The sequence below is a fragment of the Oncorhynchus keta genome, chromosome 1 (genome assembly GCF_023373465.1).
Source record: "Oncorhynchus keta strain PuntledgeMale-10-30-2019 chromosome 1, Oket_V2, whole genome shotgun sequence".
Lineage (NCBI taxonomy): Eukaryota > Metazoa > Chordata > Actinopteri > Salmoniformes > Salmonidae > Oncorhynchus > Oncorhynchus keta.
Window position 1 is genome coordinate 96,003,597 of NC_068421.1, and position 24,234 is coordinate 96,027,830.

The 24,234-nt window shown below is 44.9% G+C and overlaps 1 protein-coding gene and 1 long non-coding RNA gene across 14 annotated transcripts in view; one reads left to right on the plus strand and one right to left on the minus strand.

Moving 5' to 3' along the window:
* The first annotated feature begins 4,057 nt into the window (after positions 1-4,057).
* gtpbp6 (GTP binding protein 6 (putative)) overlaps positions 4,058-24,234 on the plus strand; it is a 33,619-nt gene continuing 13,442 nt past the window's right edge. The window contains exons 1-8 of one of the 2 annotated variants that reach the window (XM_052467515.1): positions 4,058-4,232; positions 4,829-5,190; positions 11,143-11,365; positions 11,916-12,053; positions 12,220-12,290; positions 12,421-12,551; positions 17,794-17,864; positions 20,779-20,937. In XM_052467515.1, the coding sequence (XP_052323475.1) occupies positions 4,951-5,190; positions 11,143-11,365; positions 11,916-12,053; positions 12,220-12,290; positions 12,421-12,551; positions 17,794-17,864; positions 20,779-20,937 (1,033 nt within the window). In that variant the 5' untranslated portion in view covers positions 4,058-4,232; positions 4,829-4,950. Of the gene's footprint in view, positions 4,233-4,828; positions 5,191-10,541; positions 11,366-11,915; positions 12,054-12,219; positions 12,291-12,420; positions 12,552-17,793; positions 17,865-20,778; positions 20,938-24,234 lie in introns of those variants that run through there. The other variant, XM_052467514.1, reaches the window with a different exon arrangement.
* Positions 12,561-17,784, minus strand: LOC127908677 (uncharacterized). 12 transcript variants are annotated; one of them, XR_008067987.1, is made up of 4 exons: positions 16,857-16,964; positions 16,258-16,689; positions 16,125-16,196; positions 12,561-15,672 (listed from the first exon to the last, which is right to left on the minus strand). It is a non-coding gene; the product is annotated as an uncharacterized LOC127908677 (long non-coding RNA). The 12 variants fall into 12 exon arrangements; XR_008067980.1 differs by having other exon boundaries at positions 12,561-15,612; positions 16,065-16,196; XR_008067988.1 differs by having other exon boundaries at positions 12,561-15,648; positions 16,065-16,196.

Here is a 24,234-nt window from a genome sequence, read left to right on the forward strand (position 1 = left end):
ACTGGTGTGAGTCATACATCAAAAACAAAGGGCATGGTGTTTGACTTTGGAAGGAACACTACCGTGCACACACCATCACTTACAAAAGGTGAGCCCATTGACATAGTGGAGGAGTACAAATACCTTGGGCCAGTTATCGACAAGCAGCTGTCCTTGTACTGACGCTATTTTTAAGAAAGGCCAACGGAGACTGTATTTCCTATGGAAACTGCACTTTGTTTTAATGTTGATCTAACCATCATAGTTCTCTTGTATAAATAATTAATTGAGAGCATTCGGTCCTACTGCTTGACCTGCTGGTTTGGGAACATCAAGGTTACACAGAAAAAGAGGTTGGGCAAGATGGTCAGGACATGTGGGGAAATCATGGAGCAGCAACAGCTAGAACTGTCATCTCTCTACCTGGGCAGAGCCCCTCCATCTCTCTACCTGGGCAGAGCCCTCCATCTCTCTACCTGGGCAGAGCCCTCCATCTCTCTACCTGGGCAGAGCCCTCCATCTCTCTACCTGGGCAGATCCCTCCATCTCTCTACCTGGGCAGAACCCTCCATCTCTCTACCTGGGCAGAGCCCTCCATCTCTACCTGGGCAGAGCCCTACCCATCAGAGCCCTCCATCTCTACCTGGGCAGAGCCCTCCATCTCTCTACCTGGGCAGAGCCCTCCATCATCTCTACCTGGGCAGAGCCCTCCATCTCTCTACCTGGGCAGAGCCCTCCATCCCCTCTACCTGGGCAGAGCCCTCCATCTCTCTACCTGGGCAGAGCCCTCCATCTCTCTACCTGGGCAGAGCCCCCTCCATCTCATCTACCTGGGCAGAGCCCTCCATCCCTCTACCTGGGCAGAGCCCTCCATCTCTCTACCTGGGCAGAGCCCTCCAGAGCCCTCCTCTCTACCTGGGCAGAGCCCTCCATCTCTCTACCTGGGCAGAGCCCTCCATCTCTCTACCCTCCATCCATCTCTACCTGGGCAGAGCCCTCCACAGAGCCCATCTCCACCTGGGCAGAGCCCTCCATCTCTACCTGGGCAGAGCCCTACCCATCCCCTCTACCTGGGCAGAGCCCTCCATCTCTACCTGGGCAGAGCCCTCCATCTCTACCTGGGCAGGCCCTCCAGAGCCCTCCATCCCCTCTACCTGGGCAGAGCCCTCCATCTCTACCTGGGCAGAGCCCTCCATCTCTACCTGGGCAGAGCCCTACCCAGCCCTCCTCTCTACCTGCAGGCAGAGCCCTCCCCTCCATCTCTCTACCTGGGCAGAGCCCTCCATCTCTCTACCTGGGCAGAGCCCTCCATCTCTACCTGGGCAGAGCCCTCCATCTCTCTACCTGGGCAGAGCCCTCCCCTCCAGCCCTCCATCTCTACCTGGGCAGAGCCCTCCATCTCTCTACCTGGGCAGAGCCCTCCATCTCTGGGCAGAGCCCTACCTGGGCAGAGCCCTCCAGAGCCCTCCATCTCTACCTGGGCAGAGCCCTCCATCATCTCTACCTGGGCAGAGCCTCCATCCCCTACCTGGGCAGAGCCCCTCCATCTCTCTACCTGGGCAGAGCCCTCCATCTCTACCTGGGCAGAGCCCTCCATCTCTACCTGGGCAGAGCCCTCCATCTCTACCTGGGCAGAGCCCTCCATCTCCCTACCTGGGCAGAGCCCTCCATCCCTCTACCTGGGCAGAGCCCTCCATCTCTACCTGGGCAGAGCCCTCCAGGTGGCTAATAGAATAGCGGTTGACTCTTCCTATCCACTCCACCCTGAATTCCAACTTCTTCCCTCTGGACACAGGTACAGGCTACCTAAGTCTAAAAAAAAGGGCCAAGTTCTCTTTTATTCCGAATGCAATTCTGCAACTTAACAAATGTAATAATTGCACTTAGCACTTACACTATGAAATTGCACTTACCCTGCCTATTTGTTTGTAAATATCCTTTGCTATTTATTTAACATTTTTAGATATTTGTTTTATGACTGCTGCAAGATGAATTGCCTCTGAGGACACTAAAGTTTTCTGAATCCTTTATTCATAAAGGTTCTAGAGAGGAGTCTGGTATCCTGAGAGATGTTCTAGAGAGGAGTCTGGTATCCTGAGAAATGTTCTAGAGAGGAGTCTGGTATCCTGAGAGATGTTGAGGATACTAGTGATGTTCTAGAGAGGAGTCTGGTATCCTGAGAGATGTTCTAGAGAGGAGTCTGGTATCCTGAGAGATGTTGAGGATACTGGTGATGTTCTAGAGAGGAGTCTGGTATCCTGAGAGATGTTCTAGAGAGGAGGCTGGTATCCTGAGAGATGTTGAGGATACTAGTGCAGTTCTAGAGAGGAGTATGGTATCCTGAAAGATGTTGAGGATACTAGTGATATTCTAGAGAGGAGTCTGGTATCATGAGAGATGTTGAGGATACCAGTGATGTTCTAGAGAGGAGTCTGGTATCCTGAGAGATGTTGAGGATACTAGTGATGTTCTAGAGAGGAGTCTGGTATCCTGAGAGATGTTGAGGATACTAGTGAAGTTCTAGAGAGGAGTATGGTATCCTGAAAGATGTTGAGGATACTAGTGATATTCTATAGAGGAGTCTGGTATCCTGAGAGATGTTGAGGATACTAGTGCAGTTCTAGAGAGGAGTCTGGTATCCTGAGAGATGTTGAGGATACTAGTGAAGTTCTAGAGAGGAGTCTGGTATCCTGAGAGATGTTCTAGAGAGGAGTCTGGTATCCTGAGAGATGTTGAGGATACTAGTGAAGTTCTAGAGAGGAGTATGGTATCCTGAAAGATGTTGAGGATACTAGTGATATTCTAGAGAGGAGTCTGGTATCCTGAGAGATGTTGAGGATACTAGTGCAGTTCTAGAGAGGAGTCTGGTATCCTGAGAGATGTTGAGGATACTAGTGAAGTTCTAGAGAGGAGTCTGGTATCCTGAGAGATGTTCTAGAGAGGAGTCTGGTATCCTGAGAGATGTTGAGGATATTAGTGAAGTTCTAGAGAGGAGTCTGGTATCCTGAGAGATGTTCTAGAGAGGAGTCTGGTATCCTGAGAGATGTTGAGGATACTAGTGAAGTTCTAGAGAGGAGTCTGGTATCCTGAGAGATGTTGAGGATACTAGTGAAGTTCTAGAGAGGAGTCTGGTATCCTGAGAAATGTTCTAGAGAGGAGTCTGGTATCCTGAGAGATGTTGAGGATACTAGTGAAGTTCTAGAGAGGGGCGCTGACAGTCCGGACTGTACCCTCAGGGGGCGGGCTGTGTCATTGTTCAGCCAATGAACAGGAGCTCAGGGAACACTCCTCTAGAGTGACATAGGAAGTGGGTCTCATCTCCCTCTGTGCTCCTGCCCTAACCCTACCAGTGTTTTTTCACCAGTACTACCCTACCTGCTGTCCTGGGGAACACTTACTTGACTCCTCTTAGCAGGGGGGTCGACTTGGGACAGCTCAAAGGAGAAGTTTCCCTTCTGTTGCGCATCGGCAAACACTGTTTTTTCTGTACAACCAGTTCCATGTTTCTACGGTCCCCTTTCCCCACACTGACCCAGAAGAGGCTGGTGGGAGGAGCTATAGGAGGACGGGCTCATTGTAATGGCTGGATTGAAATGGAACGGAATTCAAACGTGGTTTCCATATGTTTGATGTGTTCCATTTCAGCCATTTACAATGAGCCCGTCCTCCTATAGCTCCTCCCACCAGCCTCCACTGTCCCGCCACCATTTAATGGAAGCATTCAGTGAGGTCAGGTCTGCTGCTCCATCATATATTCAGGAGGGCTGGGTGGGTGCTTCTGAAATACACTCTTAGAACAAAGGGTTCCAAAATAGTTATTCAGTTGTACCCATAGGAGAACCCTTTTTGGGTCCAGGTAGAACCCTTTTTTTGGTTGCAGGCAGAACTATTTTGGGTTCCATGAAGAACCCTCTGTGAAAAAGGAAACACAATTCTCATGCTAGAGTGGATAAATGGTAGTACCGGATGTTGCGTATCGTGTTCAGCCAATCAGGTAGCACAAGTGTGTTTACCCTTGATGTGAACGCTGTACCCAATGTCAGGAAGTAGCATTAGCCACCATAGCATGGTGGTGGAGAAAGGCGTTTCGTAAAGAAAGTACGCATATTTTCCCAGTTTTTTTTCCATCTGCCATTAAATCGAGTTAAGGAGGAAATCGAACCCGTTGCAGCCTGAATGGAGAAGGTTGTATGTATGAACCGGTCCACGGGGTTTAGGAGTGCATAGCCGGCTCCATTCATTGCCTTTGGACGGTAAGAAAAGATGACTGAATATCGCCATCTGCCAGCCTTCAGGCGATGTGCGACCGTGACACCCAACGCCAAATCAAATTACATTTTATTGGTCACATACACATATTTAGCAGACGTTATTGCCTGGTGTAGCAAAATGCTTGTAAATGAACTAACTGTCAGGCAGTGATCATGTTCCAACTTGTCTGACTTTCATCTTGTAAATGCAAATGTATTTGTGCAACTTTGTTCAAATGAACGACACTAGCTAGATTTCCATCCATTTGGCGACAGATTTGCATGTGACTATTCAAAAAATCTCATTAAGTGGTGTTCCCACCAAACAGACTTGTTGCAGATAAAAACCCGTGTGTGATGACGAGGGTGCACACAGAACCTCAATATTTATTGGAAAGGAGCATCAAGATCAACGTGCACGTTCACCACCTTGTGAAGTTCGTCACTAGTTTCATTTGTAGCCTAATAAACTGTAAACTAGTTGTAGTGAGAAGACCGTTTTTTGAGCTGAAATAAAAGATCCCAGAAATATACACAAAAAGCTTTTTTTCCACTAATTTATTTACGTCCCTGTTTAGTGAGCATTTCTCCTTTGCCAGGATCATCCATCCACCTGACAGGTGTGGCATATCAAGAAGCTGATTAAACAGCATGATCATCACACAGGTACACCTTGGGCTGGGGACATTAAATAAAATATGTAGATTTGTTGCACAACACAATGCCACAGATGTCTCAAGGGTTAAGGGAGTGTGCAATTGGCATGCTGACAGCAGCAATGTCCACCAGAGCTGTTACCAGAAAATGTTATGTTAATTTCTCTACCATAAACCGCCTCCAACAACATTTTAGAGAATTTGACAGTACGTCCAACCGGCCTCACAACTGCAGACCATGTGTAAGTAACCATGCCAACCCAGCTCAGGACCTCCACATCCAGCTTCTTCACCTCAGACCATGTGTAAGTAACCATGCCAACCCAGACCATGTGTAAGTAACCATGCCAACCCAGCTCAGGACCTCCACATACAGCTTCTTCACCTGTGGAATTGTCTGAGACCGGCCACCCAGACAGCTGATGAAACGGAGGAGTATTTCTGTCTGTAATAAACCCCTTTTGTGGGGAAAAATGAATTTAATACAAGACTAGTAAAGACCCAGTACACTACTTTAATACAGGACTAGTAAAGACCCAGTACACTACTTTAATACAGGACTAGTAAAGAACTAGTAAAGACCCAGTACACTACTTTAATACAGGACTAGTAAAGACCCAGTACACTACTTTAATACAGGACTAGTAAAGAACTAGTAAAGACCCAGTACACTACTTTAATACAGGACTAGTAAAGAACTAGTAAAGACCCAGTACACTACTTTAATACAGGACTAGTAAAGAACTAGTAAAGACCCAGTACACTACTTTAATACAGGACTAGTAAAGACCCAGTACACTACTTTAATACAGGACTAGTAAAGACCCAGTACACTACTTTAATACAGGACTAGTAAAGGACTAGTAAAGACCCAGTACACTACTTTAACACAGGACTAGTAAAGGACTAGTAAAGACCCAGCACACTACTTTAATACAGGACTAGTAAAGAACTAGTAAAGACCCAGTACACTACTTTAACACAGGACTAGTAAAGGACTAGTAAAGACCCAGCACACTACTTTAATACAGGACTAGTAAAGAACTAGTAAAGACCCAGTACACTACTTTAACACAGGACTAGTAAAGACCCAGTACACTACTTTAATACAGGACTAGTAAAGACCCAGTACACTACTTTAATACAGGACTAGTAAAGACCCAGTACACTACTTTAATACAGGACTAGTAAAGACCCAGTACACTACTTTAATACAGGACTAGTAAAGACCCAGTACACTACTTTAACACAGGACTAGTAAAGACCCAGCACACTACTTTAACACAGGACTAGTAAAGACCCAGTACACTACTTTAATACAGGACTAGTAAAGACCCAGTACACTACTTTAATACAGGACTAGTAAAGACCCAGTACACTACTTTAATACAGGACTAGTAAAGACCCAGTACACTACTTTAATACAGGACTAGTAAAGACCCAGTACACTACTTTAATACAGGACTAGTAAAGAACTAGTAAAGACCCAGTACACTACTTTAATACAGGACTAGTAAAGAACTAGTAAAGACCCAGTACACTACTTTAACACAGGACTAGTAAAGGACTAGTAAAGACCCAGCACACTACTTTAATACAGGACTAGTAAAGACCCAGTACACTACTTTAATACAGGACTAGTAAAGACCCAGTACACTACTTTAATACAGAACTAGTAAAGACCCAGCACACTACTTTAATACAGGACTAGTAAAGGACTAGTAAAGACCCAGCACACTACTTTAACACAGGACTAGTAAAGAACTAGTAAAGACCCAGTACACTACTTTAATACAGGACTAGTAAAGACCCAGTACACTACTTTAATACAGGACTAGTAAAGACCCAGTACACTACTTTAATACAGGACTAGTAAAGACCCAGTACACTACTTTAATACAGGACTAGTAAAGACCCAGTACACTACTTTAACACAGGACTAGTAAAGACCCAGTACACTACTTTAATACAGGACTAGTAAAGACCCAGTACACTACTTTAATACAGGACTAGTAAAGACCCAGTACACTACTTTAACACAGGACTAGTAAAGACCCAGTACACTACTTTAATACAGGACTAGTAAAGAACTAGTAAAGACCCAGTACACTACTTTAAAACAGGACCAGTAAAGACCCAGTACACTACTTTAATACAGGACTAGTAAAGAACTAGTAAAGACCCAGTACACTACTTTAACACAGGACTAGTAAAGACCCAGCACACTACTTTAACACAGGACTAGTAAAGAACTAGTAAAGACCCAGTACACTACTTTAATACAGGACTAGTAAAGACCCAGTACACTACTTTAATACAGGACTAGTAAAGACCCAGTACACTACTTTAATACAGGACTAGTAAAGACCCAGTACACTACTTTAATACAGGACTAGTAAAGACCCAGTACACTACTTTAATACAGGACTAGTAAAGACCCAGTACACTACTTTAATACAGGACTAGTAAAGACCCAGTACACTACTTTAATACAGGACTAGTAAAGACCCAGTACACTACTTTAATACAGGACTAGTAAAGACCCAGTACACTACTTTAACACAGGACTAGTAAAGACCCAGTACACTACTTTAATACAGGACTAGTAAAGAACTAGTAAAGACCCAGTACACTACTTTAATACAGGACTAGTAAAGAACTAGTAAAGACCCAGTACACTACTTTAACACAGGACTAGTAAAGACCCAGCACACTACTTTAATACAGGACTAGTAAAGGACTAGTAAAGACCCAGCACACTACTTTAACACAGGACTAGTAAAGAACTAGTAAAGACCCAGTACACTACTTTAATACAGGACTAGTAAAGACCCAGTACACTACTTTAATACAGGACTAGTAAAGACCCAGTACACTACTTTAATACAGGACTAGTAAAGACCCAGTACACTACTTTAATACAGGACTAGTAAAGACCCAGTACACTACTTTAATACAAGACTAGTAAAGGACTAGTAAAGACCCAGTACACTACTTTAACACAGGACTAGTAAAGACCCAGTACACTACTTTAATACAGGACTAGTAAAGAACTAGTAAAGACCCAGTACACTACTTTAAAACAGGACCAGTAAAGACCCAGTACACTACTTTAATACAGGACTAGTAAAGAACTAGTAAAGACCCAGTACACTACTTTAACACAGGACTAGTAAAGACCCAGTACACTACTTTAATACAGGACTAGTAAAGACCCAGTACACTACTTTAACACAGGACTAGTAAAGACCCAGTACACTACTTTAATACAGGACTAGTAAAGAACTAGTAAAGACCCAGTACACTACTTTAACACAGGACTAGTAAAGAACTAGTAAAGACCCAGTACACTACTTTAATACAGGACTAGTAAAGACCCAGTACACTACTTTAATACAGGACTAGTAAAGAACTAGTAAAGACCCAGTACACTACTTTAATACAGGACTAGTAAAGACCCAGTACACTACTTTAATACAGGACTAGTAAAGAACTAGTAAAGACCCAGTACACTACTTTAATACAGGACTAGTAAAGACCCAGTACACTACTTTAATACAGGACTAGTAAAGACCCAGTACACTACTTTAATACAGGACTAGTAAAGACCCAGTACACTACTTTAATACAGGACTAGTAAAGACCCAGTACACTACTTTAATACAGGACTAGTAAAGACCCAGTACACTACTTTAATACAGGACTAGTAAAGACCCAGTACACTACTTTAATACAGGACTAGTAAAGACCCTACTTTAATACAGGACTAGTAAAGACCCAGTACACTACTTTAACACAGGACTAGTAAAGACCCAGTACACTACTTTAATACAGGACTAGTAAAGAACTAGTAAAGACCCAGTACACTACTTTAATACAGGACTAGTAAAGAACTAGTAAAGACCCAGTACACTACTTTAATACAGGACTAGTAAAGACCCAGTACACTACTTTAATACAGGACTAGTAAAGACCCAGTACACTACTTTAATACAAGACTAGTAAAGACCCAGTACACTACTTTAATACAGGACTAGTAAAGACCCAGTACACTACTTTAATACAGGACTAGTAAAGACCCAGTACACTACTTTAATACAGGACTAGTAAAGAACTAGTAAAGACCCAGTACACTACTTTAATACAGGACTAGTAAAGAACTAGTAAAGACCCAGTACACTACTTTAATACAGGACTAGTAAAGACCCAGTACACTACTTTAATACAGGACTAGTAAAGACCCAGTACACTACTTTAATACAAGACTAGTAAAGACCCAGTACACTACTTTAATACAGGACTAGTAAAGACCCAGTACACTACTTTAATACAGGACTAGTAAAGACCCAGTACACTACTTTAACACAGGACTAGTAAAGACCCAGTACACTACTTTAATACAGGACTAGTAAAGACCCAGTACACTACTTTAATACAGGACTAGTAAAGACCCAGTACACTACTTTAATACAGGACTAGTAAAGACCCAGTACACTACTTTAACACAGGACTAGTAAAGACCCAGTACACTACTTTAATACAGGACTAGTAAAGAACTAGTAAAGACCCAGTACACTACTTTAAAACAGGACCAGTAAAGACCCAGTACACTACTTTAATACAGGACTAGTAAAGAACTAGTAAAGACCCAGTACACTACTTTAACACATGACTAGTAAAGACCCAGCACACTACTTTAATACAGGACTAGTAAAGACCCAGTACACTACTTTAATACAAGACTAGTAAAGGACTAGTAAAGACCCAGTACACTACTTTAATACAGGACTAGTAAAGAACTAGTAAAGACCCAGTACACTACTTTAATACAGGACTAGTAAAGACCCAGTACACTACTTTAATACAGGACTAGTAAAGACCCAGTACACTACTTTAATACAGGACTAGTAAAGACCCAGTACACTACTTTAACACAGGACTAGTAAAGACCCAGCACACTACTTTAATACAGGACTAGTAAAGACCCAGTACACTACTTTAATACAGGACTAGTAAAGACCCAGCACACTACTTTAACACAGGACTAGTAAAGACCCAGTACACTACTTTAATACAGGACTAGTAAAGACCCAGTACACTACTTTAATACAGGACTAGTAAAGACCCAGTACACTACTTTAACACAGGACTAGTAAAGACCCAGTACACTACTTTAATACAGGACTAGTAAAGACCCAGTACACTACTTTAATACAGGACTAGTAAAGACCCAGTACACTACTTTAATACAGGACTAGTAAAGACCCAGTACACTACTTTAACACAGGACTAGTAAAGACCCAGTACACTACTTTAATACAGGACTAGTAAAGACCCAGTACACTACTTTACTGAAGACATTTATCATTAAATATGAATGATTTTACAGTGGGTGCTGCAGCACTGTCAGCACCCCTACTTCCTACGGCTATGATCACATCTGTCATGATCCTTTTTAATAGAGGATGACTTTACTCACATACAAACTGTGGATGGAAACGTGGTTTATGTGACAATCTAGAGTGGCCTACATAGGAATGAAATAATCATGGAAGCTTCTTATATTAGAACGACTGTTTTTTATCATTTTACCAGGAAGCACTTCAGTCGGTGTGATGCAAATAACATGGCTAACACCCTGGTTTTAATGTCTGTGGTTGGCTGAGGTATTGCGCCTTCTCTGCCACACTTTGTCCACCAGGAGACGCTGTCTGCTTTCAGAAACATAAAGCATGTGATACCGGAAATGTCTAGTCGACATGTGCAGCTTCAAAACAACACCAGCACATTATTTTAGACCTTTTCCATAAGTCGCTTCTGTTATCAGAATGGATTGCATTTTCAGCACTGATTCAATATTGCGAAAAGGTTTTGTAGCTAATTTCCTAGAACTGTAGTAATAATGCGTTGTTTTGGTCTCACTCACTTCCCAGTGACATTGTTAGCTGGCTAGTTCGCTACATAGCTAGGCTACTAGCCAACGTTAGGAAACCGTTATCATGTCAACCATAAGGTATTGTACGTTAGGTAACAATGTAGTTACACGTTTATTCCCCAAAAGGACCTATTCACGGTGTGTACAGTTGAAGCATCAGCAGTTTTACTGCGCAGAGAACTGGCTTAAGTTACCAACAAGTGAAACATGCCATAAGAGATCACAGCATGTCAATCAATCATCATATCAGTACATCTCACAATATGGGCTCCAACGTCACAGAGCTACAACAGTGTCACGGCAGACATCTATCCCCTTACAGCACAGACGCTTTTCACTGTCAACATACCAGCTGAAAATTAGGGATGACGACCATACCCCAGGACATGAAAGCCTGGGCAGGGAGGAGGACGATTATATAGATGACCGTGAGATAGATGAGCTGTTTCAGCACCAGATCCCTATGGTAGGAGAGGGAGACCACCGCATCTTCATCGTCCATCCTGATGTGAAATGGGGAAGCAGGAAGCAGTACCTTACCACAGGTTAGTGGAAACTCAGGAGCTGGCCATTAAACCATGTAAGGCAGTTATGTCATTAGGGTGGGTATAATTTGTGGAATGTTCCAACAGGAATCTGTTCAAAAAACTTCGTAAACTACAAGGTTTGCCAACAAACAACGCATACAGAGTGGCATGATCAATTCAACTAGTTGACGAATAGGCATCAACTCACCACGTAGCTTGTTCTTAATGTTTGTCCATCGGCTACCAGAGTGAGTACAGACATTTTCTGGAATAAACGTGGTTTGTGAAAAACTTAATAAAATAGCCCACTCCCTACCCGGTACCTTATTCTGCCGCTATACAACTTTCTATACGTTGTTTGTTGACAACCTTGTTATTTACAAAGTTTTTGGAACAGATTCCTGTTGGAATGTTCCACAAATTATACCCACCCTGATGTCATAATGGGTTCCAAATGACACCCTGTTGTCCGGGGTCCTCCTATGGACCTTAGTCAAAAATAGAACATTGTACAGGGTGTAGGAGGCCATTTGGGACGAAGCACTTCTGTCACGTGTCTCTTTCACAGCCAATCTGATGATGGCGGAGGCAGTGGGTTTGGTCAACACTCTACACAACTGGAGTGTCATCGACAAGATCATCCTCTCCACCAAGACACCAGAGAAAAAGATGATCTTTGGCAAAGGCAACTTCCAGACGCTCACAGGTCTGCCTGTTTTAACCCCATAACTTACCCTCGCCCTGTTTCATGAAGTCTGTTGTCTCTCCCTGACACAATTTGACAGGCAATGTTTGGTGATATGTAATGTGAGTCACTATTTAGCATTACTGTATTGAGTCCAGAATCCTATTGTGATTTTTTTTATTCTCAGAGAGAATCAGAAGAACTCCGGGAGTAACTGCTGTGTTTGTCAACGTGGAGCGTCTGTCCCCTGCCTCAGAGGTGAGAGTGGGAGACGTGAGCTTTACCCATGCACTACAGTGTAGATTGAGTCTTTATTGTCCCGATAGACCTGTCACAATATGGCATATGGCTGCATAGACTTGACTCTGATAGTATGTTTTCCTTTCAGAAAGAGTTTGAGGAGGCGTGGGGGGTGAAGGTGTTTGACAGATACTCTGTGGTTCTCCATATCTTCCGCTGTAATGCCAGAACCAAGGAGGCCAAGCTACAGGTCTCCCTGGCTGAGATTCCACTGCTCAGGTAGCGTCCTAGTATTTTACCTATATATCACCCAAGTATTCATACTAATGTAATACAATGTATAAAGTCAGAAAGGTAGAGGCGAAGCGAGAGGGATTACTGAGCCCAAAATCTGTCTTATCCAGCAGGTAGTGTTTTCGCGCACCAATCTAGGAGATTTTGTATGGATTTGGTAAACAGAAATTGGAATGGCTTATTTGCTACGAGTGGCTTATTTGATCGAATAGAAGTTCCGTAATGATTAGGTTGTTATGAGTGTACTGATATAAGTAGGACACAAAACATCCTGGTAGGGCTGTCCCCGAAAGAAGAAGGAAAAAAATCTTGGTTGACCGAAAGTCGTCTATTCTTTCGACCAATCGATTGCTTAACATTTTTAAACATGTATTTTACCATATATAGACACAACCAATTTGTTTTAATATGATCAACGATGTGCATTGAGTTTGTCTGATGCTTTAAGCTTACTGTTTGATGCCTCGAGGGCGCCAGAGTTCGCGATACCCAGAAGAATAAAACCTTAACCTAACCCAACTATTCTCCTCCTGCTCCTGCTGCCTCTCCGATTCTGCCATTACTCTCCTGAAGTTGACGCTAATAGTCTACACGAGGAGTCGGCAACCTTTCTCATGTGGAATGACAATATATCTGACCATTTCTACCGATCTGCGTGCCAGTTATGGTTTTCATATACACATTTTTGTGAAACAGTTTCATTTAATTTATAATACACTTGGTATCTTCAAATCATTGTCATGTGGTTTTAAATTATATCCAAATGAATTACTTAAAAATCATACAATGTGATTTTCTGGATTTTTGTTTTAGATTCCGTCTCTCACAGTTGAAGTGCACCTATGATAAAAATTACAGACCTATCTTCAAAAAAAACTCTTAAAGACTTAGTAATATTGTACATCAATAGCAGTCAATATTAATCGTCATCTTAATTCAGGCTCATCTGAAAGTTGTAAATTCTTGGTTATCTGCACGAACCCTGGCTAACAAGTTGAATCAGCAATACAAAATTGGGTTTAATTATTTATTTACTAAATACCTAACTAATCACACAGAATTACATATACACAGAATGAATCATGATTACAAATTATGTCATAAAGGAAAACGTCCCTGGCGGACGGAACAGATATGACTACGCAAAGAAAGTGGGTTGGGTTTGATTGAAAGAGCGGGAAGAATGAAGAACAAAGAGAGAAGCGATGTCTCTATCGGGCCGTAGGCAACTACTCTATCGTAAATACAGAATCTTATGCATTCTAAATTACCGCCCATTTGGGAAAGGAAAATATATTTACTCTGAACTGCGCTTCAATAGGTTGGTGGTAGATGGAAGGCCGTGTTGCCCAACAGAGTCCTCTGTCCTTTGAAGAGTGTCTCTGAACGGGAACGGAATACGTTGTAGTGTCGTCGTTGGGTGGTAGACGGGATACTCTGTCTTTCCTCTCCTAGCCCACGTTTATAGCGGCTGATAACTAGAATCTGAATCTGATAACTATAATGTGTAGACTTTCCATTGTACCGTTTATGTCATCCTATCATTGATGAGAATGTCTCAGATGACAACCGAACTGACATCATACTCATTAAGTACCAACGCATACGTTCAACTGGTTGGATTTAACAATGTTCAGCACTATATACACTGCTCAAAAAATAAAGGGAACACTTAAACAACACAATGTAACTCCAAGTCAATCACACTTCTGTGAAATCATACTGTCCACTTAGGAAGCAACACTGATTGACAATCAATTTCACATGCTGTTGTGCAAATGGAATAGACAACCGGTGGAAATTATAGGCAATTAGCAAGACACCCCCAATAAAGGCGTGGTTTTGCAGGTGATGACCACAGACCACTTCTCATTTCCTATGCCTCCTGGCTGATGTTTTGGTCGCTTTTGAATGCTGGCGGTGCTTTCACTCTAGTGGTAGCATGAGACGGAGTCTACAACCCACACAAGTGGCTCAGGTAGTGCAGCTCATCCAGGATGGCACATCAATGCGAGCTGTGGCAAGAAGGTTTGCTATGGCTGTCCCATTGTTTAAAAGACATAAGGACCCAGGTTTATGGACGGTTCCCTTCCAGATACCCCCTGACTGTCCCATTGTTTAAAAGACATAAGGACCCAGGTTTATGGACGGTTCCCTTCCAGATACCCCCTGACTGTCCCATTGTTTAAAAGACATGTAATGTGGCAGAGTATATTGACTCCTTTCTCAACCCCTTATCTCAGAAGCATCCCAGTTATGTAAAGGATACTATGAATGTGTCAATAAGGAACATCTCGTCTATGCAAAGGATACTATGAATGTGTCAATAAGAAGCATCCCATCTATGTAAAGGATACTATGAATGTGTCAATAAGGAGCATCCCATCTATATAAAGGATACTGTGAATGTGTCAATAAGGAGCATCTCGTCTATGCAAAGGATACTATGAATGTGTCAATAAGGAGCATCCCATCTATATAAAGGATACTATGAATGTGTCAATAAGAAGCATCCCATCTATGTAAAGGATACTATGAATGTGTCAATAAGAAGCATCCCATCTATGTAAAGGATACTATGAATGTGTCAATAAGGAGCATCCCCTCTATATAAAGGATACTATGAATGTGTCAATAAGAAGCATCCCATCTATGTAAAGGATACTATGAATGTGTCAATAAGGAGCATCCCATCTATGTAAAGGATACTATGAATGTGTCAATAAGAAGCATCCCATCTATATAAAGGATACTATGAATGTGTTAATAAGGAGAATCCCAGTTACAGGGGACTGCCCTTTCTGGGACCACCTCACCTATTGGTAAAAATGGTATCTTGGTTTGAACTAGAGGGTCATAAAATGAGTAAGCTAATTGTCTATGTGCCTGTCCACTCTGTACTCCTTGTGGGTAACAGCTTATTTTCCCCTTACCTAACCTTATGCCTAACCTCAACCCTAACCTTATGCCTAACCTCAACCCTAACCTTATGCCTAACCTCAACCCTAACCTCAACCCTAACCTCAACCCTAACCTTATGCCTAACCTCAACCCTAACCTCAACCCTAACCTTATGCCTAACCTCAACCCTAACCTTATGCCTAACCTCAACCCTAACCTTATGCCTAACCTGTGCCTAACCTCAACCCTAACCTCAACCCTAACCTTATGCCTAACCTCAATGCCTAACCTCAACCCTAACCCTCAACCCTAACCCCTAACCTCAACCCTAACCTTATGCCTAACCTCAACCTCAACCCTAACCTTATGCCTAACCTCAACCTCAGCCTAACCTTATGCCTAACCTGCCTAAATGCCTAACCTCAACCCTAACCTCAACCCCTAACCTTATGCCTAACCTCAACCCTAACCTCAACCCTAACCTTATGCCTAACCTCAACCCTAACCTTATGCCTAACCTCAACCCTAACCTTAACCCTAACCCCTAACCTCAACCCTAACCTCAACCCTAACCTCAACCCTAACCTCATGCCTAACCTCAACCCTAACCTTATGCCTAACCTCAACCCTAACCTTATGCCTAACCTCAACCCTAACCTCAACCCTAACCTCAACCCTAACCTTATGCCTAACCTCAACCCTAACCTCAACCCTAACCTTATGCCTAACCTCAACCCTAACCTTATGCCTAACCTCAACCCCTAACCTTATGCCTAACCTCAACCCTAACCTCAACCCTAACCTTATGCCTAACCTCAACCCTAACCTCAACCCTAACCTTATGCCTAACCTCAACCCTAACCTTATGCCTAACCTCAACCCTAACCTCAACCCTAACCTTATGCCTAACCTCAACCCTAACCTCAACCCTAACCTTATGCCTAACCTCAACCCTAACCTCAACCCTAACCTTATGCCTAACCTCAACCCTAACCTTATGCCTAACCTCAACCCTAACCTCAACCCTAACCTTATGCCTAACCTCAACCCTAACCTCAACCCTAACCTTATGCCTAACCTCAACCCTAACCTTATGCCTAACCTCAACCCTAACCTTATGCCTAACCTCAACCCTAACCTCAACCCTAACCTCAACCCTAACCTTATGCCTAACCTCAACCCTAACCTCAACCCTAACCTTATGCCTAACCTCAACCCTAACCTTATGCCTAACCTCAACCCTAACCTTATGCTAACCTCAGCCTCAACCCTAACCTTATGCCTAACCTCAACCCTTATGCCTAACCTCACCCTAACCTCAAGTATCTAACCTTATGGTAACCTATAACCCTAACCTTATGCCTAACCTCAACCCTAACCTCAAGTAACCTTATGCCTAACCTCAACCCTAACCTCAACCCTAACCTTATGCCTAACCTCAACCCTAACCTCAACCCTAACCTTATGCCTAACCTCAACCCTAACCTTATGCCTAACCTCAACCTCAACCCTAACCTTATGCCTAACCTCAACCCTAACCTCAACCCTAACCTCTAACCTCAACCCTTCCTCAACCCTAAACCCTCAACCCTAACCTCAACCCTAACCTCAACCTAACCTCAACCTAACCTAACCCTAACCTCAACCCTAACCTTATGCCTAACCTCAACCCTAACCTTATGCCTAACCTCAACCCTAACCTTATGCCTAACCTCAACCCTAACCTTAACATGGTAACCTTATGCCTAACCTCAACCCTAACCTTATGCCTAACCTCAACTCTAACCTTATGCCTAACCTCAACCCTAACCTTATGCCTAACCTCAACCCTAACCTCAACCCTAACCTTATACCTAACCTCAACCCTAACCTTATGCCTAACCTCAACCCTAACCTTATGCCTAACCTCAACCCTAACCTTATGCCTAACCTCAACCCTAACCTTATGCCTAACCTCAACCCTAACCTTAAATTAAGACCAAAAAGCAAATATTTATCAATGTGCATTTTGACTTTGTAGCTGTGGTAACTAGTGAAACCCGTTGTGCCTGTTGTTCACACACACAGCATGGTTTTTCCTGATCTGAGCCTCCTCCCGACTGCCTTCCAAGACATTTCTTTTCATTGTTAAAGCGGCTGTTAAGAGTATCTGGTAAATATAATGGATAATATGTGGTAAAGTAGATTTTTCCAGTATGTGATCCACAGCACCAACTAGTGTAATTTTAATGCACCTCCATTGAAACTGATTCTTAACTGTTTTGAACACTGAAATACTATTGAACATGGTGTTTTCCAACATGTACACAATGTGTTCTTCTGACAGATCCCGTTTGAGAAATGAAGTGGCCAACTTGGACCAGCAGGGTGGGGGCTCCAGATACATTATGGGTTCAGGTAAGCCTACAGAGTAACCTGTGGATGTCTCTGCTTCCTCACTTACTGTACTGTAAGTTAGTCTGTATAAGAGCACCAGTTAAATTCCTTTGTCTAGGTGACTAACCCCTCCCTCCCTGTTGTCGAGGCGACTAACCCCTCCCTCCCTGTCATTAGGTGACTAACCCCTCCTTCCCTGTTGTCTGGGCGACTAACCCCTCCCTCCCTGTCTCTAGGTAACTAACCCCTCCCTCCCTCTAGGTAACTAACCCCTCCCTCCCTGTCATTAGGTGACTAACCCCTCCTTCCCTGTCATTAGGCGACTAACCCCTCCCTTCCTGTCATTCGGCGACTAACCCCTCCCTTCCTGTCATTAGGCGACTAACCCCTCCCTTCCTGTCATTAGGCGACTAACCCCTCCCTTCCTGTCATTAGGCGACTAACCCCTCCCTTCCTGTCATTCGGCGACTAACCCCTCCCTTCCTGTCATTAGGCGACTAACCCCTCCTTCCCCGTTGTCTAGGCGACTAACCCCTCCCTTCCTGTCATTTGGCGACTAACCCCTCCTTCCCCGTTGTCTAGGTGACTAACCCCTCCCTTCCTGTCATTAGGCGACTAACCCCTCCCTCCCTGTCATTAGGCGACTAACCCCTCCTTCCCCGTTGTCTAGGCGACTAACCCCTCCCTCCCTGTCATTAGGCGACTAACCCCTCCCTTCCTGTCATTAGGCGACTAACCCCTCCCTTCCTGTCATTAGGCGACTAACCCCTCCCTTCCTGTCATTAGGCGACTAACCCCTCCTTTCCCGTTGTCTAGGCGACTAACCCCTCCCTCCCTGTCATTAGGTGACTAACCCCTCCCTCCCTGTCTCTAGGTGACTAACCCCTCCCTCCCTGTCTCTAGGTGACTAACCCCTCCCTCCCTGTCTCCAGGTAACTAACCCCTCCCTCCCTGTCTCTAGTTAACTAACCCCTCCCTCCCTGTCTCTAGGTGACTAACCCCTCCCTCCCTGTCTCTAGGTGACTAACCCCTCCCTCTCTGTCTCTAGGTGACTAACCCCTCCCTCCCTGTCATTAGGTGACTAACCCCTCCTTCCCCGTTGTCTAGGCGACTAACCCCTCCCTCCCTGTCTCTAGGTAACTAACCCCTCCCTCCCTGTCTCCAGGTAACTAAACCTTCCCTCCCTGTCTCTAGTTAACTAACCCCTCCCTCTCTGTCTCTAGGTGACTAACCCCTCCCTGTCTCTAGGTGACTAACCCCTCCGTCCCTGTCTCTAGGTGACTAACCCCTCCCTCTCTGTCTCTAGGTGACTAACCCCTCCCTCCCTGTCTATAGGTGACTAACCCCTCCGTCCCTGTCTCTAGGTGACTAACCCCTCCGTCCCTGTCTCTAGGTAACTAACCCCTCCCTCCCTGTCTCCAGGTAACTAACCCCTCCCTCCCTGTCTCTAGTTAACTAACCCCTCCGTCCCTGTCTCTAGGTGACTAACCCCTCCCTCTCTGTCTCTAGGTGACTAACCCCTCCCCCCTGTCTCTAGGTGACTAACCCCTCCCTCCCTGTCTATAGGTGACTAACCCCTCCGTCCCTGTTTCTAGGTGACTAACCCCTCTGTCCCTGTCTCTAGGTGACTAACCCCTCCCTCTCTGTCTCTAGGTGACTAACCCCTCCCTCTCTGTCTCTAGGTGACTAACCCCTCCCTCTCTGTCTCTAGGTGACTAACCCCTCCCTCCCTGTCTCTAGGTTACTAACCCCTCCGTCCCTGTCTCTAGGTGACTAACCCCTCCGTCCCTGTCTCTAGGTGACTAACCCCTCCCTCCCTGTCTCTAGGTGACTAACCCCTCCCTCCCTGTCTCTAGGTGACTAACCCCTCCCTCCCTGTCTCTAGGTGACTAACCCCTCCCTGTCTCTAGGTGACTAACCCCTCCCTGTCTCTAGGTTACTAACCCCTCCCTCCCTGTCTCTAGGTGACTAACCCCTCCCTCCTTGTCTCCAGGTGACTAACCCCTCCCTCTCTGTCTCTAGGTGACTAACCCCTCCCTGTCTCTAGGTTACTAACCCCTCCCTCCCTGTCTCTAGGTGACTAACCCCTCCCTCCCTGTCTCCAGGTGACTAACCCCTCCCTGTCTCTAGGTTACTAACCCCTCCCTCCCTCTGTCTCTAGGTGACTAACCCCTCCCTCTCTGTCTCTAGGTGACTAACCCCTCCCTGTCTCTAGGTTACTAACCCCTCCCTCCCTGTCTCTAGGTGACTAACCCCTCCCTCCCTGTCTCTAGGTTACTAACCCCTCCCTCCCTGTCTCCAGGTGACTAACCCCCCTCCCTGTCTCTAGGTGACTAACCCCTCCCTGTCTCTAGGTTACTAACCCCTCCCTCCCTGTCTCTAGGTGACTAACCCCTCCCTGTCTCTAGGTTACTAACCCCTCCCTCCCTGTCTCCAGGTGACTAACCCCTCCCTGTCTCTAGGTTACTAACCCCTCCCTCCCTGTCTCCAGGTGACTAACCCCTCCCTGTCTCTAGGTTACTAACCCCTCCCTCCCTGTCTCTAGGTTACTAACCCCTCCCTCCCTGTCTCCAGGTGACTAACCCCTCCCTGTCTCTAGGTGACTAACCCCTCCCTCTCTGTCTCTAGGTGACTAACCCCTCCCTGTCTCTAGGTTACTAAGCCCTCCCTCACTGTCTCTAGGTGACTAACCCCTCCCTCCCTGTCTCTAGGTTACTAACCCCTCCCTCCCTGTCTCCAGGTGACTAACCCCTCCCTGTCTCTAGGTGACTAACCCCTCCCTCTCTGTCTCTCGGTGACTAATCCCTCCCTCTCTGTCTTTAGGTGACTAACCCCTCCCTGTCTCTAGGTTACTAACCCCTCCCTCCCTGTCTCTAGGTTACTAACCCCTCCCTCCCTGTCTCTAGGTGACTAACCCCTCCCTCCCTGTCTCTAGGTGAGACGCTGATGGAGGTACAGCAGAGAGTTTTGCAGGAGAGAGAGCTGAAGATCTGCTCTGCTCTGCAACATCTGAGGAGGAAGAGACACCTGCTCCGCTCCCAACGCAAAAACAGAGACTTCCCCATCATCTCTGTTATGGGCTATACCAACTGTGGTGAGAGGCGGGGTTATGGACTATACCAACTGTGGTGAGAGGCGGGGTAATGGACTATAACAACTGTGGTGAGAGACAGGGGTTATGGGCATTAACAACTGTGGTGAGAGACAGGGTTATGGGCTATACCAACTGTGGTGAGAGACAGGGTTATGGGCTATACCAACTGTGGTGAGAGATGGGGTTATGGGCTATACCAACTGTGGTGAGAGACTGGGTTATGGGCTATCCCCATTAGTTCCTGTCAAGGCAGCAGCTACTCTTCCTGGGGTTTATTATGGATCCCCATTATTTCCTGTCAAGGCAGCAGCTACTCTTCCTGGGGTTTATTATGGATCCCCATTAGTTCCTGCCAAGGCAGCAGCTACTCTTCCTGGGGTTTATTATGGATCCCCATTAGTTCAGGCAGCAGCTACTCTTCCTGGGGTTTATTATGGATCCCCATTAGTTCCTGCCAAGGCAGCAGCTACTCTTCCTGGGGTTTATTAGGGATCCCCATTAGTTCCTGCCAAGGCAGCAGCTACTCTTCCTGGGGTTTATTATGGATCCCCATTAGTTCCTGCCAAGGCAGCAGCTACTCTTCCTGGGGTTTATTATGGATCCCCATTAGTTCCTGCCAAGGCAGCAGCTACTCTTCCTGGGGTTTATTATGGATCCCCATTAGTTCCTGCCAAGGCCACTACTCTTACAATACATTTATTGTTCCCTCAGACCACTACATTTACATTACATTTAAGTCATTTAGCAGACTCTTCCAGAGGGTTAAATTGGATCCCCATACAGTTTATGACAACCAGTGGAACAGCCACTGCATCTTCTTGGGGAGAAGGATTACCTCATTAGTTCCTATCCTAGGTATTCCTTGAAGAGTGGGGTTTCAGGTGTCTCCGGGGTTGATTGACTCCGCTGTCCCTCGTGAGGGAGTTTGTTCATTGGGGGCCAGAGCAGCTAACAGTTTTCCTGGGCTTAGCGGGAACTGTACTTCCCCAGTGGTAGGGAGGCGAGCAGGCCAGAGGTGGATGAAGCAGTGCCCTTGTTTGGGTTTATTATGGAGCCCCATTGAGGTTCCTCCCCACAGGCAGCAGCTAGCACTTCATGGTCTTTAGCGGATGGATCCCCATTAGTTCGGGTGACTGGATGAGTTGTAGGGGTGGCACAGGCAGGAGCCCAGCCAACAACTTGGCAGCAGTTACTCTTCCTGGGGTTTATTATGAATCCCCAGAGTTCCTGCCAAGGCAGCAGCTACTCTTCCTGGGGTTAATTATGGATCCCCATAAGTTCCTGTCAAGGCAGCAGCTACTCTTCCTGGGGTTAATTATGGATCCCCATTAGTTCCTGTCAAGGCAGCAACATTAAGGAAGTTATAAACCATTTTAAAAACATTATAATACATTTCACAACAGATTTCACAATACATTTATATTATTATAGTATTCCCTCAGACCACTACTCTACAATACATTAAGTGTGTTCCCTCAGACCACTACTCTACAATACATTTAGTGTGTTCCCTCAGACCACTACTCTACAATACATTAAGTGTGTTCCCTCAGACCACTACTCTACTACCACATATCTACAATACATTAAGTGTGTTCCCTCAGACCACTACTCTACAATACATTAAGTGTTCCCTCAGACCACTACTCTACAATACATTAAGTGTGTTCCCTCAGACCACTACTACTACAATACATTAAGCGTGTTCCCTCAGACCACTACTCTACTACCACATATCTACAATACATTAAGTGTGTTACCTCAGACCACTACCACTCTACAATACATTAAGTGTGTTCCCTCAGACCACTACTCTTACAATACATTAAGTGTTACCTCAGACCACTACTCTACTACCACATATCTACAATACATTAAGTGTGTTCCCTCAGACCACTACTCTACAATACATTAAGTGTGTTACCTCAGACCACTACTCTACTACCACAATACATTAAGTGTGTTCCCTCAGACCACTACTCTACAATACATTTAGTGTGTTCCCTCAGACCACTACTCTACAATACATTAAGTGTATTCCCTCAGACCACTACTCTACAATACATTAAGTGTGTTCCCTCAGACCACTACTCTACTACATTACTCAGACCACTATCTACAATACATTAAGTGTGTTCCCTCAGACCACTACTCTACAATACATTAAGTGTGTTCCCTCAGACCACTACTCTACTACCACATATCTACAATACATTAAGTGTGTTCCCTCAGACCACTACTCTACTACCACATATCTACAATACATTAAGTGTGTTCCCTCAGACCACTACTCCACTACCACATATCTACAATGCAATACTGTTATTGTGTGTTTGTAGGTTACGTGTGTATGCAGTCTGTTCTGGATGTGGGACTGTGTAGTCATGTCTCTATGTAGTACTGTTCTCCTCCCGTAGTCTGTTCTGGACTTGGGGACTGTGTAGTCATGGCTCTATGTAGTACTGTGCTCCTCCCATAGTCTGTTCTGGATGTGGGACTGTGTAGTCATGGCTCTACGTAGTCATGGCTCTATGTAGTCATGTCTCTATGTAGTACTGTGCTCCTCCCATAGTCTGTTCTGGACTTGGGGACTGTGTAGTCATGGCTCTATGTATTACTGTGCTCCTCCCGTAGTCAGTTCTGGACTTGGGGACTATGTAGTCATGGCTCTATGTAGTACTGTTCTCCTCCCGTAGTCAGTTCTGGACTTGGGGACTATGTAGTCATGGCTCTATGTAGTACTGTGCTCCTCCCGTAGTCAGTTCTGGACTTGGGGACTGTGTAGTCATGGCTCTATGTAGTCATGGCTCTCCCATAGTCGTGGGACTGTGTAGTCATGGCTCTATGTAGTCATGGCTCTATGTAGTACTGTGCTCCTCCCGTAGTCTGTTCTGGACTTGGGGACTGTGTAGTCATGGCTCTATGTAGTACTGTGCTCCTCCTGTAGTCAGTTCTGGACTTGGGGACTGTGTAGTCATGGCTCTATGTAGTACTGTGCTCCTCCCGTAGTCAGTTCTGGACTTGGACTGTGTAGTCATGGCTCTATGTAGTCATGGCTCTATGTAGTACTGTGCTCCTCCCGTAGTCTGTTCTGGACTTGGGGACTGTGTAGTCATGGCTCTATGTAGTCATGCCTCTATGTAGTACTGTGCTCCTCCCGTAGTCTGTTTCCAGGTGTTTGATGCCATTCCATTTGCTCCGTTCCGGACATTATTATGAGCCGTTTTTGATTTTGCACAAGTGTTTACCCACCTGTTGTTGCTAAATATGATATATAATATAAATGGCTTCATTCAC